At 44.8% G+C, this 15,678-nt stretch overlaps 1 protein-coding gene across 9 annotated transcripts in view; it reads left to right on the top strand.

The window, feature by feature from the left end:
- Positions 1-15,678, top strand: part of UBR3 (ubiquitin protein ligase E3 component n-recognin 3) — a 158,510-nt gene that overhangs the window by 25,187 nt on the left and 117,645 nt on the right. For 6 of the 9 annotated variants that reach the window (XM_076071656.1, XM_076071662.1, XM_076071655.1 and 3 more), the window contains exons 15-19: positions 3,747-3,875; positions 5,496-5,548; positions 6,663-6,808; positions 9,996-10,095; positions 10,824-10,963. In XM_076071656.1, the coding sequence (XP_075927771.1) occupies positions 3,747-3,875; positions 5,496-5,548; positions 6,663-6,808; positions 9,996-10,095; positions 10,824-10,963 (568 nt within the window). The remainder of the gene's footprint in view (positions 1-3,746; positions 3,876-5,495; positions 5,549-6,662; positions 6,809-9,995; positions 10,096-10,823; positions 10,964-15,678) is intronic. The other 3 variants (XM_076071659.1, XM_076071657.1, XM_076071658.1) reach the window with 3 other exon arrangements.

The following is a 15,678-nucleotide window of genomic DNA, read 5'->3' as shown; positions in this document are numbered from 1 at the left end:
CTTTCCTTAATTTTAAAACCACTTTCCAAACTTCTTTGAAAAACAGATGCTCAGTTTTTTCCCAGTATAGATATAATCTTTCATCCCATCAGCTTACACGTTTCTGTGAGCTGTTTGAAGCTCATGATTTTTCGAGCCTATACAATTATTCTGTTATGATGAGTCATTCTCATAATTTACATATTTGATTTCAGTTCTCCAACATGGCCACAATGAACCCACCACCCCTGAACCATCCAGCCACCTCTCTACAAAGTGGAATGTGGTTAATGTTTGCTGCAACCACTAGGTGGTGGTGGAACCCCACAATACACACACCATTTATATTCATGGTGCTAATATTCCTGTGTTAATATTGACTGATGGTATACACATTGTTCATACAATTACTGAATTGAGCAATTACTTTGGAGATATTTTTTTACTGAAGCTTTTGCAAAATACATTTTTGCCAAGTATCATTTTGCCATGCATTTTTGTTTAGTCCTTTTGATTTAACCGCATTGTAGTCTGTTTAGGTGACCGTATCTGTTGTAATATAAATCCGGGATCAATTAATCAAATACAAATTAAAAACGAAACCTTATTGTCTCCATGCTCAAACTACACGGAGGTGCGAGCAACCACAGTCAAGCGGCGGAGACCTTTGGCCAAATCACTTGAGATTCTCCTGATCTTGTCAGATCTCAAAGGCTATGTAGGGTTGGGTCTGAACAGAAGCAGGTTGCCATCTGACTGGGGCTACGCTGTGGGCAGCTAAAGGTGTACTGCAGCAAATCTCGTGGTTGTGCTGTACTTCTATGGTCCCATATCTGTGCTCCCCACCGTCCATCAACCCGCAGTGACCACTGTCATAAAGTATAGTCAAACAACCCTTGTGACCGACACGGTGCGTGGAGGCGGTATTCATCCAGTAGCCGGTTGACAAATGGCTCTACAGTCTTTTTTGCCATTATGAGCTTCCTGAACCACCTGGCCACCTCTGTGCAAATTTATTAAAACAAAATGTTACAGAGAATGCAAGGAGAGGCTAACATTTGCAGTGTGCTCTTTTGAAAGTTTTATAAAGTTGAACTTGACAAAGTGGATTGGGTGCTTGGGTAATTTATCATATTAAGTCCAAGTGTTAAGTTGATGTATTTAGCTATTACAGCCACTGGCATGGAAGTTGTTTGAAGAATTTCGTATGACATACAGTCCTATATACGCTGACACATCTGAACTTATTAAATCAAAATTGCAGCCACATAGTGATTTGAATCACTGCAATGTTTTACATTTATAAATGTATAACTGATGTGACTGGATAGTTCCGAGTGATTATGTGTATGATGCAGCGCTCGGCCAGCGCTACTGAGTCCCGAGTTTGATCCCTGATGCTGGGGATTTGTCACGAATTGATATTTATTTTGAAACATTCAGCCTGCACTGCTGAAACCCTGAGTTGGATCCCTGGACTGGATTTGATTGTCTCTCACAATTCGGTGTTACTTTCGGAACATCGAGCTAGCTCCACTAATGCTTTGGGTTTGAGCCCCAAGGTTGGATGCCTCCTCAACATACCGATGTCAATATTGCAGCATTGAGCCAGCATTATGGAGATCTGGCTAGTTGTCAATTATGAATTGTATTGGAACATCGCGCCCAGCAATGATGGGCTCTGAGTTTTAGCCTTGGGCGGGGTGTCTGATGGGTTTTGTGTATCTATTGGAGCACTGCCCAGTGCTACGGATAAGCTTTGAACTGGGCCTTTTTACGACTATACAAAAATATGAATTACACCTTACGTTGAAATGCAATCTGTAATTATATAATTACCAACCAGACTGAACATTTAATCTCATCCGCACGGTATTCAGCCACCACACAGCGGGTCACTACATTTCCCTTTCCGCTTCTTCCTTCCCGCTGCTCGACTTGGGAATTCCCCTTCAATTGTCTCTTTTTCCAACTTCTTATCACCCAAGCTCAAAAGTAACAAGAAACGTGTTAACTCTTATCAAGCACAACTTTATTAGTGCGGTTTGTTCCTGGCAACTTGGTATTTTGGGACCTTGGGCCTGTGTTTGCCAACAATTATATATATAAAATATATATTATTTAACGGTGTTATAAATGGAACCCAAAGTTATAGAGGTGGGTGTATTATCAAGCATGTTGGTTCGCATGTTTAGCCACAAGTATGTGTGGTTAATGGGAACTTGATGCCTTGCAAAAGGTATCTATTTGGCGTTTGAACATCTTAACGCCTATTTTTTTCATCATTTGGGATGCTGGCAAAAAGGTCCCATAAATACCTCTCAATGTTGATGCAATTGTTGGAAGGTTGAGTCCGCAGATTTGATAATTATCCGAAGTGGAATTACTCATGTTGGCTGTCTTCAGGGCAGACACCTTCACCAGGTCCTCTTTAAGTCCTGAATTTAAAGGCCGTGCATAATTGATTTTATATTCACTTTTGTATTCATATGAAAGTATTTGTACAATTTATTTTTTATTCATTGCCAAAACTGGCACAGTTATCACAAACCTTCCACTCCCAATGTTCTCATTGCCCTATGAAAGGATATATTTTACAGTTGAACTTATCAAAGCAGCACCGGTGTTGTCTTGCTCGCTTTGTGTATTCATAATTATAATGTGCTGACCTACTGATATTTCCTACTGTTAGCTGTGTGCTGACCCGACTCACATTATTCGTTGCATTAATAATGTGCCGACTTGCGCATTCACTATTTTAATTTTTATTGTAATTTATCAGCCGATGTTGTCCTATCTCTATTGCCCATTTCACACACGCATGCATGCACACACACACAAGTGGGTACGCACATCGCATGTGCTTACGCATTTTGACGATGGCAATGTTAGCTTGTAACGTGCCGCATAGTATCCGCTCACGCCCGCAGAGAGAGAATGATTAAGGCACGTGGAAAAAAACACAGATAAGAGGGAAGGGCAGCCAGGCGGAGAGCCACGAGCAACATTTTGCCCAAGCTCGGTGGCCCTCTATATATCACGATGTGTTCAGCCAATTCGGAATATTTTTTCCTGATCATTAAAATATGTATTTCTACTGGAGGAATCCGATGAGCTGTAAAGCTCTTTTTCACAGATGTCCGGTAGGGGGCGGGTGAGAACGTTACAACAACAAACAATACAAAAAACACAATAGCAGTGAAAAATACGACAAAAGGTAAACAAATCACTTACAATATACAAATAAAGTCAAACTAAGCATTTTTTTGCATTACCAGGTACAGCCCCCACTGAGCTATGAGTTCTTTAAATTAATGGATGTTTATAGGGTTTGGGTTGTGCATTTGTATGAGACAGAGAGAGAGTGCACGAGTCTGCGTGTATTATTTTGTGTGTGTTAATGCAATAATGTGGATTTGTTGAGGCACCTATGTGCATATGTGCATGATCGCACATTATGGGGGAGCAGTGGCATAGTGGTAAGCACGCTGCGCTACGAATCTGGTGACCTCATTTCGATTCACATCCATGGCTAAATTCACTGGCAAGTGATACAAATCTATTCCTGATCCTCAATCTTAAATGATTACCTGGAGCCTTATGTAAACATAAGTACTGCGGAGACGAGGGTTGCTCTGCGTAATGCTTTCTATACCACCCCCTCGTGCACTATTTCAGTTCTTAATATATGCTGTCTAATAGCACTTACCCCAACAGTTTGTTAAAGGCTACACGGGTGATCTTTGTCTTTTGTGTGCCCTACCTAGGCTTGTCTGTCGGAGGTGCACAGCAACATGTGGGTGCGGAACGGCCTGCAGATCAAAGGGCAGGCTATGACCTATGTGCAATCCCACTTCTGCAACTCCATGATTGACCCTGACATCTACCTACTGCAGGTAATTGCTAATGACACACATCTTACCCATTGCAGTTTAAATCTTGACTTAAAGCTTTCGTGACTGCAGGAATTCATACTCTTTGGGTCTTTCAATCTTTTTTCCTATCTACGTGACTTTACCTAAAGACCCAAAGAACATTGAAGGTTAATTGCTCACATAACAATAACCGCCATTCGCCACAGAGTGGCAGTGACGTCACCATGGCGGTTGTGCTAGACCAGGTGCGACTTGAGGCCATGAAGCATCAAAGGCTCGCTGGCAGGAGATGATGGGACAGACTCAGGTGCAATGGGTTGACTGACTGCGATGACCCGCAGATGCACCACCTTTGCTTCCCACTGTGCCAACTTGCTGCGTTTTAGCCACCCAGCGCTCCGCTCGTTGTTGTGAGCATTGTTCCTCCGATGCTCATAATATTTGCACTTCTCACCTGCTTCAGGTGATGGATAATACCACGCAATTAACCTGCTGCAGGCGATTGCTACAACATACATCTATCCTGTTCCCAGTAATTGCTGACAGTAGAAACATCTTACTTGCTGCAAAGTAATTTCTAATTATATACATGTTTTACCTGCTGCGGGTAATTGCTGATAACACATGCATAATCACCAGCTGCAGGTTAATTGCCCATGACACACATGGCACCTGCTGCAAATACATACTTTCTCAGTGACTTCTTCAATAGCCCATGTCTTCCACCATTCACCAGATGTTGCTCATATACGCTGTGTAAAGAGTGGTTCGTCACATGTCAATCATCTGATATAATTATACATCTTAACCATCAGCTTTTGGCTGAGTCCGATTAAGTTAAAAGAAAGGTTTTTTTTGTTTTAAATCAGGGTTTTTTTGTGTGCGTGCACTCATTGGTAACCACGCCGAGACAATCAATCTCACTACACATGACATAGGTTAATCACATATGACTAAAGCCTGCATGCAAATACATATTCTCAGCCATGTTGGCTCAAAGCTCCTACAAAACAACAACACTCAACACACTCGTCATATAACAATGTCCCCTTTAAAGGAACATATATAAGTGGCGACCTTCTAGGCAATTGCCCTTCATGGCATGTAACTTGATGCACCATCTCCTAATAAATAATTTGTTTACTTTCAAAGCTCTATGGAGTGACTGACTCCTGCCATGGTAATGCAGAATATCTACCACTGCTTCAGGATCACGATCAACAATAGGCATAACCCCTTAAGCTTGCCTCGGCAAGGGAGAAACGTTGACCTTTGACAAACCAACCGGTCATGTCCTAGTTCTCTCTAATGAAGTGTACTACGCCTCTCCGCCTTTGCCAACCTTCATTGATCAACATGGTGAAGTATGGTCAAACAACCGCCACGATCGACTCGGGCGTCAGGAGGCCTGCATTCAGCGTCATATTGACAGCAGGCTGTACATTACACTGCTGCAGTCGTGTTTTGCGATTAAATGCCTTGTTTTTTTTACGGTAACATCCTGATTGTAACTGATTGTATGGAACCGGTCATGTGTAGCTTATCTCAGCTTAAATCTCATTCACCGCATTATTAGTTGGATGAGAATGTGTTCAGTGGAGAGGGTTAATGTCGGCTCCGTGTGTCTCCTGCTGCCTGTAGGTGTGCGCCTGCAAGCTTGACCCTGACTTCTTCATATCCTCGCTCTTTGAGAGGTGGGTACAAGAACCACAGTGAATTATTTGATTCAATTAGCAGACCACTCTCCTTTATTCATGGGGGAGGGTGTGGTGGTATAGTGGTTAGCGCATTGCACTATGAACCCGTCAACTTGAGGTTGATTCGTGGGTAATGGCTAAAATCAATGGAGAGTGAACTCTGAACCGCGCCTGGGCCTAACTCCTTTGTCAGCCGGTACTGACCAGTGTGGTAAAGTATAGTTACGCAACCAAAATGACTGACATGGTGTGTGGAGGCTTTCATCCAGCATCAGATTGACAAATGATTTTAATTATAGAGTTAATTGTAAGGCTGGCCTTTTGATTGATGCTCACTTTGACCAGTCTTCAGTTGCCTCCTTGTTGCTCTGCTACTGATATTCTCATCATCATTACCACAGCCACTACTTCGTCATTGATGTGTCTTCTTGGCATCTTTGCTACTGCTGCTTAGTACAGCCACTCTGGTTGTTGATCAGTCTCTTTCTTACTTCCTGTATATACATCTCATTGATTAATCTCCTTACCTCAGCAACTCTTGACTACCTCTGTCACAATAGTAGGTATAGCCACTCTTGTGGTTGATCTGTCTTCTCCTTGTGTCTCTGCTGCAGCTGCTGTCATGGTTATTAGAATACATTTATTTCTCATCGTCACTCCCAAATCTTATTTTTTCTGCTTACCGCTGCGACAACGTTCGTTGTTCTCAGGAGTTGCTTGTTTTGATTCTGCCTTTAATTTCTGGAACATGGTCTCCACGCTCGGTTGAATCCTATTATTGAAGTGTCTTGCTGCCTACGCTGCACGACAAAATATTCACGGTTTTTATAAGTCTTAAGTACATAGCAAGTCATTATCTCCTCTATATCCAAGATAGTGGACTTGCTAATGGTTGGTGTACTCCGTGTCCTCTCTAGTCCAAGGTAGATTCATGGTGGTGGATTTTCACATCGATGGTCTACTCAGTGTCGATCATGAACCTAAAAATGGTTGATCTCTTCCTTGTGCTGTGCAGATTTTAGAGTCAAGTAATGATCTGGCCAAATCGATTAGGATACACAAACCATCATGCCACTCCTCTTCATGTTCATCTCTTCCTTGTGCCCTGCAGGTTCAAGGTGGTGGACATGCTGACGATTGCTTCGAAGCACCAGAACATGGCTCTGGAGCCTGAGCACGAGCGCTCCATGCTGGAGGGAGCCCTTACCTTCCTGGTGCTGCTCTTGGGCGTACGGACGCATCTAGGTATCAGTAATGGTCAGTCTGCACGCACGCATGCGTATTTGGTGGTGTCGGGCCAAATGGCTGTAGATCAGGGTTTCTCAAATTCCAGTCCTTGTAGTACTCGGCACGGTCCACCTTCCCATGTTTTACCAGTCTGCATTCAGATACGAAGTATGTCATGACTCGTTACATGTGCCGCACCGCTGTTAAACGCTAGCCTCACATGAAGTAGAAAGTGTTTCTTATCAGCACGCTCTACGTCACCTGGGGGGATGCTCACGCCCATACCCGCACGTGTGATATCGATCTTAATTTGAATCGGCAAACTCTTCCATCACTCGAGGCTCACGTACTCACACTAGATGTCAGTGTTAATTTTAATAAGTTCTCTGTATGTTTGGTATGACAAACAAAGACAAAGATCCCCCCCGTATAGCCTTAACAGACTGTTGGGGAAAGTGCTGTTAGTGAGCACCGATTAAGGCCATTGCGGCACACGAGGAGGTGGATGGTCGGCACCACGCCGGCTGCTTTTGTCTCCCTAGTGGTACTTGTCGACCTTGGAAAAGGCCAGAACCAGTTCAGATAGTTATCATGAGTGTTGGCCGTGAGCGGGAATCGAACTCGGGCTGCAGGACTTGTAGCGCAGTACGCTAACAACTCCGCCACCGCTCCTCAGTGATGTATGACAGTGGCGTACATACACACACTGTCTTAATTTGACCTAGATCAGTCTGTCATGTAAAATGGCATTTTAGAATGATCAGGCATGTGTAGCTTGTAACCACTGAATTTGTATTTTAACGGAGATAAAATTGGTTTCCTTGGAGAAAAACACTGTGGTGCGTCACGGGGATTGATGTTGAGAAACCCTGTCCTAGACCATTCATCATTCAAAGCTCAAACAAGTGTTGAAAGGTGCTCATTTCCAACGTTACTCCGAAGACAGGATTTGATTGTAAATCCACTGTCTTATAGCCAAGGCCAGTCTATTCTTCAGAAGACCACCATTTACTTATCTCACAGTCTTAATAATTGTGTTGACCCCAGAAGGATGAAGAACTCGGTTGACCTCCGAGATTTACGTTTCTTCTGCATGTATTTATGTTATATATATTTTTTTACAAGTTGATAATGATGACAAACATTAAACAAGGATTGACCTGCCTTGGTGGGTCATTGAGATCACACTCCTGTCTTGCTAGCACCACCAGGCTTCCTGGGTTTGGGTCTGAGCAGCACCATACTCTTGATGAAACGAGGCACACAAAACAAACATTCTTTAATATACTTGTCTCACTTAATTAGGCTTAGCCCAGCTCCAAGGGTTGACATTTACAAACATGTCGGATGACTGACCATGCGGTGAACCGTACTCTCGAATAGGAAGGAGCAATGACTTGGTGGCGAGAGAGGCCTATTGTAGTGACTATAGATGTTTGTATTCAATGATTACAGCCACAGTGTGCAATCATGTGCTTCTTAACCACCAGCTTCTATCTCACTTTTGTGCAGAGAGAGTTTTTAAAAGGATTTTTTTCCCCAAAAAATCCATCACTGATAACGATTTTATTTTCTGGGAGGCGCAACTTACTAGCCATTAGCTGTCGTTCGGTTTCACATTAATATTGGCAGGGCTTATAGTTAAGGGGCTCAGAAGTATAGATATAGTCGCGTCTGAAAACAGCGCTGATGGTAGTCGTATATCCCGTTGAGAGACACTAAAAGGGGCATTGGAAAGTGTCTTGCATGCAGGGACAGTGTGTGAGAACATCTCAAGCCGGTCGTTATGGTGATTTATTAGCTTTGAGTATCATTCATTATCTCCCCAATAAATTGGCCCATTAGCTCCCATTTTGGTTGCAGCTGTAATTTTTCGTCATTTTTATTAATTACTTTGTAAAGTTAATAGCGTCAGCGTGAGGTGGGGGTGTTGGTCGATGAAAAGAAGGAGTGCTCCTTCTTATGGGGTAGGGTCTCAATTTACTTTTATTTTTTTTGTCTTTGCAACGGAAGGATGTTTATAAAAAAAATTGCCGGGATGTTGGAATGTGATTTATTTCCCAACGTACGTCAATCTGTCCCCGAACGCTCAGAGCTGTCAATTTCAAGATCGATTTCGATACAAGCAAAATTATTTTATTTTTTCGCGCCGGTGAAAAATAGAATTGCTCGAAAATTTGAATAATAAAAATACAATTCCCGTCTGCTGCCGGCTGTCGGCTCATAACTTAACCAAACGAATAAAAACGTCGCACGTACGTGCTCTGACGGGCTCGTATGTCATCCAGCGGAATTTTTTTATTTCAAATTTTCTGCATTTCACGCACCCTGTGCGCGGAGCGCTTTTGTCATAAATTTTAATGAATTAATTGTGCGCGTGATTTGGGTTTTGTTCAACTTATCCATGTCATAATTTTTAGGTTTTTTTTTTCAGTTTCTCCTGCAGGGAGTTTTCTCTATCTAACACACCAATTCATTTGTCTAATAAATTGGTCATTTGTGAATTTTTATTGATTTCTTAAAAATTGTCAAATGGCTTCAAACATTTCAAGCGTCTCTTTATTCAAACGAGCAATGAGCAGTGCTCATCTTCAGTGACAGCCCTTGTTCACAAATGAAAATTCCTCCTTCCCTTGCTGGGGCCTGTACTATAGTGGTAGCTTGCACTGCAGTGGTTGGAGTGCTCGTTTCACAGTGAGTAGGTCGTTATGTCAAATACTGGTCAATTTAGACAATTTTTACTCTTGAGTCAATTTATTTATTGGCTGGGCAATTTCCGCATGAGTATGATTTACTTAATTTTTGTGGCACTACTCTGCTTAGCTTCTTAGATCTGATTAGATCAGGTGCATTCTGGGTGATTTCTTTCATTGCCTGGTCCCCCGTATTAAGAGCCACCATTGAAGCTGAGCAGTGCCTTGAACCTGGTGACCTGAGTTCAATTAATGGCCACGGCTCTCGTCAGTGGTGAGTGACGTCTGAACCCATCCTGGGCCCTATCTTTACCAACCTGCACTGGCCAGCGTGGTGAAGTATGGTCATCCAAGCCCAAATGACTGACACGGCGTGACATAAGACCTTGATCTATTCGTGTATTGACAAAGGGCTACACATTTAAGTTAGAAGATGAGCACAGTATTGAGTATGAGCGAAGACTCACTTTGATGACGTTACTTCTTGAGTGAGCATTGTTACTTTTGTGGTTGATGGCGTGTAGTGTGTTCGGCAGGGATGTCTGACGAGGAAGCTCTGCGGGCTGAGATGGTGGCACAACTTTGCATGAGTGACAAGACCCACAGCAACCTGCTCGACCTCATATCCTTTCAGCTGCTGCAGGGAGACGAGAGGTATAGAACGGCCGTGTCAGTGCTGCACTAAGGCTCTGAGTAAGCGGGCAGGAGGCTCTACTAAACTTGTGTTGTCATGCCTTTCTGCTGCCTCATACTGCGCATGTGTGTGTGTAAAATTGTTCGGCATGTGACTGATTTGATTCGTCGATTAAAGTAGATTTTTGCGCACACGATACCTGCTTCAAATTCTGCATGTTGGAATCAATTGCTTTCAGTCCAAGGTAATGGCAGTACAGTACAGTTAGCGCACGACGCTACGAGCCCAGGTGGCATCACCGTCGAGTTTAAAATCAACATTAGTTTCGAGTGCAGTATTTGGCTGCTATGAATATCGACATGATAAGCCACTTCTTTAAGCTTTCATCTGTGATAGCCAGGTCGCTTTTGAAAAAAGAGCTACATAGCTCTGGGCCTTAACCTGGTAAAATAAAACATAGCTGTTGTGCGTTAACTCTCCCAATACACCGGTATGTTGTAGTAGCAACTAAGTGGCATGTTTTGTTTACGTGACAAATCTTACTAATTGGGGGTGTATCGGGTAGTGGGTGAGGTTAAATGACGCTTTTATATTTACGTGATCGAACCCCCCAAAAAAAGCTTTGTTATGGATAATATTGGTCGCTAAAGCCTACTGCTGCGTGTTAAACTGAGTTAGTTAATAGTTGGTTGGAGTTTCCTTGACCGTCATGGCACATCCCAGAAAACCCCAACCCCAAGAGTGGCCTCTCGCTTGGCAGCATCTACTTTGAGTCGATGCTGGCATCCGTGGCCACCTTCAAGGCTCCCGTGCTCGAGCCCGGTGGCACCATGCAGCAGGGGATGTACACACCCACACGTGAGTGCCTGTGCGGTGTGTGTGGAGGAGAATGGCTGCGCGAGGATAGCCAAGGGGATATATGTGGATAAGGGAAATAATAAGATGTATACACACATGCACAGATGAGCACTTGCTGATGTACAGTCTGAAAGAAGTTCAACATACATGTGAGCGACTGTCCACTGTGTGCGGAGAGTTAATGTATGGGGATGGATATCAGAAGAAAGGTGCAGGTTACCTGTAAAATAAGTAAGAGAGGCACACACAGATGTGAGAAACTGTGCTCTTTGGGGAGCAAAGCGTACATGGGATTGATATAAGAAGATACAGGTGTGTGTGTGTGTGAGATGTAATATCGAAAGTGTTAGCTCTCTGATTTGATTTTTGGTCGTACCGTGTGCTATTTGGCAGCACATGCTGGGACCTTTTTCGGATCATGATTTGAACCTCAGTTCCTCAACATGCTGAGAACCGAAGAAGCTCCCAGCATGTGCAGGGAAATGTCGGACATCGTGCCGAACAACACGCGGTGCAACCTGAAAATGCATCGGGGAGCTACACAGCGCAAGCGTGACAACCTACGCAGTAGTATTCTTATGAGATGCACACACACAGATGAGTGACTGTCCGTTAGGAAGAGACTGAACATCAGCATGAATAGGGGAAGACGGGACTCGGTTGGGCACAGAGTAGTAATACATTACTTGGTGGTGATTTGTGAGTAAAATCCTTGAAGACTAAATTAAACCAGCAGAAGACAGCTTAGACGAGATGGAATAAGGGATGTACACGCATTGTGAGGTGGGCATGGGTAAGGGCAGATGGGACTCAGATGCTATGTAGTAATTGCCCTCATTCGTATGGCATTTGAAAAGCAATGGCCCGAGTTTATAACGGTGTTGAGTTTGGAGAAGCCATTCCATGGCATCTGGGGTCGCCAGATGGATTCCATTTGTACCCCATGCACAAGCGTGTGTTGGGCAATGATTGGTGATGTGAGTGTAGGATTTATTTTCAACCAGTCGCAATTAGACTCTCATAGACTCGCATAGAGACCCTACAGATTCATACAGGACCCATTGACTCGCAGACTCACGCATAGACCCATACTGTGCAATATGATGTGACGTGAGCAATTGTTTGCACTTTACCTGCACTCATAATTGAGTGATTTCTTTGTTCCCCAATCACAGAGGAGGAAGTCCCACTGCCCATGTGTTGATCTAACACATAGCCAGTGGTGGTCAATACACCAAGCACTGTGATTCATCTTGGTGGATCTCAATGGGCCCTGCGATTCCACCGGAAAACTACGACCAACAATTACCTGGATTTAATCAGAATCAGAAAGGGGTTTTATTCGCCATGAAAGTTCGCACAGATGAGGAAATTTACTTTGGCAGGAAGGTGCATATATTCAACATATAGTAAACTTAAATCTAAAATAAGTGGTATACAAGTCTAAACTATACTAAAGGTACAAAGTCTAACTAATACTAAGGTGCTAAAGTATGTAAAATTTTGAATAAATATTGAATATAAGGTAGCTATAAGATACAATCTAAAAATACAAAAAATACAAATAGGGTAACATAGTGTAAATATGGCAAGGTGTCATTTTGTAGATACAATGTTAATGTAAGTGTAAGCCCTTGGCCTTGTTGAAGAGACTAGCAGCGGATGGGAAGAAACTGTTTCTGTGGCATGAGGTTTTGGTCCTGATGGACCGCAGCCTTCTGCCGGAGGGGAGTAGCTGGAACAGAGAGTGTCCAGGGTGGGAGGAATCAGCCACAATCTTCCTCGCTCGCCTCATGGTCCTCGAGGTGGGCAGGTCCTCGAGGGTTGGTAGATTGCAGGCAATCACCTTCTCAGCAGTGTGGATGATACGCTGCAGTCTGCTCTTGTCCTTGGCAGTGGCAGCAGTGTACCAGACGGTTATGGAGGAGGTGAGGATGGATTCAACGATTGCTGCATAGAAGTGCACCATCATTGTCTTTGGCAGGTTTAATTTTTTTAGCTGCCGTAGGAAGTACATCCTCTGTTGAGCTCTCTTGGTGAGGGAGCTGATGTTCAGTTCCCACTTGAGGTCCTGGGAGAGAATAGTGCCCAGGAAGCGGAAGGACTCTACAGTTTTGACTGGGGAGTCGCACAGGGTGATGGGGGTGAGTGGGGCTGTATTCTTCCTGAAGTCCACAACCATCTCAACTGTCTTTAGAGCATTTAGCTCTAAGTTGTTCTGGCTACACCAGGTCACCAGGTTGTCAGCTTCCCACCTATAGTCTGACTCATCCCCACCAGAGATCAGCCCAATGAGGGTGGTGTCATCCGCAAACTTCAAGAGTTTGACGGACAGATGATTGGAGGTGCAGCTGTTGGTGTACAGGGAGAAGAGCAGTGGGGAAAGGACGCAGCCCTGAGGAGTTCCGGTGCTGATGGACCTGGAGTCTCAGACACTTGTGTTTCCAGCTTAATGCACTGCTTCCTGTCAGACAGGAAGTCTGTGATCCACCTGCAGGTGGAGTCGGGCACGTTCAGCTGGAAGAGCTTGTCCTGAAGCAGGGCAGGGATGATGGTGTTGAAGGCAGAGCTGAAGTCCACAAACAAGATCCTGGCGTAGGATGCTGGGGAGTCCAGATGCTGTAGGGTGAAGTGGAGGGCCATGTTAACTGCGTCGTCCACAGACCTGTTGGCTCTGTAGGAAAACTGAAGGGGGTCCAGGAGAGGGTCTGTGATGGCTTTGAGGTGTGCCAGAACCAGGCGCTCAAAAGACTGCATTACCACAGAGGAAAGGGCGACCGGTCTATAATCATTTAGTCCTGTTGGCCTTAGCTTTTTGGGCACAGGGATGATGGTGGAGGACTTGAGACAGGCTGGTACATGGCATGTCTCCAGGGAGGTGTTAAAGATGTTGGTGAACACCGGAGACAGCTGGTCAGCGCAGTGTCTGAGGGTGGCTGGAGAGACAGAGTCCGGCCCAACTGCTTTGCGTGGGTTCTGCCTCTTGAAAAGTCTATTAACTTCTCCCTCCTGAAAGGAGAGAGTCGTCTCTGTAGTAGGGGTGGGGGATGGGGCCTCTTGGGTGGGAAGTGGTAGTTCAGGACAGTCCAATTGTCTTTCAAATCTGCAGTAGAACTCGTTCAGGTCGTTGGCCAGGCGGGAGTCGTTAGTGGTGTTGGGTAGCTCTGGGCTTGTAGTTGGTGATCTGCCTGAGCCCTCTCCAGACAGAAGCAGAGTCGTTAGCAGAGAACTGGTGTTTCAGTCTCTGAGTAGTCGTTTAGCCTCTCTCACCGCCTTGCTAAACCTGTTCTTCGACTCCTTGAATCTGTCTCTATCCCCACTCCTAAACGCTTCCTCCTCCAACCTCAACCTTCTGAGCTTTGCTGAGAACCAGGGCTTGTTGTTATTGAAGTTCACCCTGGTACGTGTTGGAATACAGCAGTCCTCACAGAAGCTGATGTACGACGTCACAGCCTCTGAGTTCATCCAGACTATTGGTAGCAGTCGTGAACATATCCCAGTCAGTACAGTCCAAGCACGCCTGCAAATCCTCCACAGCCTCACTGGTCCACTGTTTAGATGTCCTCACAGCAGGTTTACAGAGCTTTAGTTTCTGCCTGTATGCAGAAATCAGGTGGACCATGGCATGGTCTGAGTGTCCCAGTGCTGCTCGGGGGACGGTGTGTTAGGCTCTACTGACTGTAGTGTAGCAGTGATCCAGAGTGTTCCCTTCTCTGGTAGGGCATTTAATGAATTGTATGTATTTGGGGACTTCGTGGCTGAGATTACCTTTGTTAAAGTCACCAAGTACGATAACCAGCGAATCTGGATTTGCTCGCTCCACACTCAGAATCTGGTCGGCTAGCATGCGTTGGGCCTCTTTAATCTGAGGATCCGTTGGCAAGTAAACTCCGGCCAAAATCAGCGACGCGAACTCGCGAGGCGAGTAGAAAGGTTTACAGTTTATAAAAAATGATTCAAGGAGCGGAGAACAATGTTGCAGAATCACTGTGACATCTACACACCAGCCACTATTAATGTAAAAACAAATACCACCGCCTTTCGTCTTGCCGGAGAGTACTATGTCACGATCCGATCTTACAAGATGGAATCCTGCCAATTGTAGCGTAGTGTCCGGAATCAAATCACACAGCCATGTCTCCGTGAAGCACAAAACAGAAGATGAAAGAAAGTCTCTGTTTTTCACCATCAGTAGCTGAAGTTCGTCCATTTTGTTGCACAGTGAACGTACGTTGGGGAGGAAAAAGCTCGGAAGCACTGTTCGGATCCCGCGTCTGCGTAGCCGTACGAGAGCCCCCGACCGTTTACCCCATGGGCGGCGTTTCGCTGCTTGACCAAAGCCTAGCGTGGTTTTGACTAGAAAGCCCACTAATTCTGCCGCTGGAAGCAGAAAAGTGGGAAATAAATCCACAGGAGTTGTTTCCCTGATGTTTAAAAGTTCGTCTCTTGTTAAGGAACTCCGAAAATCTTGGCAAAACACTGAATTAACAGACAAAACAAGACAAAACAGGGCGCACCGACCGGCTGAGGCTACCATCATCGGCGCCATCTTCTCACCAACACGGGTGTGCTGAACAGCAGGCCTCTCTCACCAGCACGGATGTGCTGAACAGCAGGCCTCTCTCACCAGCACTGGTGTGATGAACAGCAGGCCCCTCTCACCAGCACAAGTGTGCTGAACAGCAGGCCTCTCTCACCAGCACTGGTGTGATGAA

The sequence above is a fragment of the Petromyzon marinus genome, chromosome 34 (genome assembly GCF_048934315.1).
Source record: "Petromyzon marinus isolate PM22_M1 ecotype Great Lakes invasive population chromosome 34, UKy_Petmar_22M1.pri1.0, whole genome shotgun sequence".
In the NCBI taxonomy this organism is placed as follows: domain Eukaryota; kingdom Metazoa; phylum Chordata; class Hyperoartia; order Petromyzontiformes; family Petromyzontidae; genus Petromyzon; species Petromyzon marinus.
Note: the sequence above shows the minus strand (reverse complement) of the source record. Positions and strands in the feature narration are given on the sequence as shown.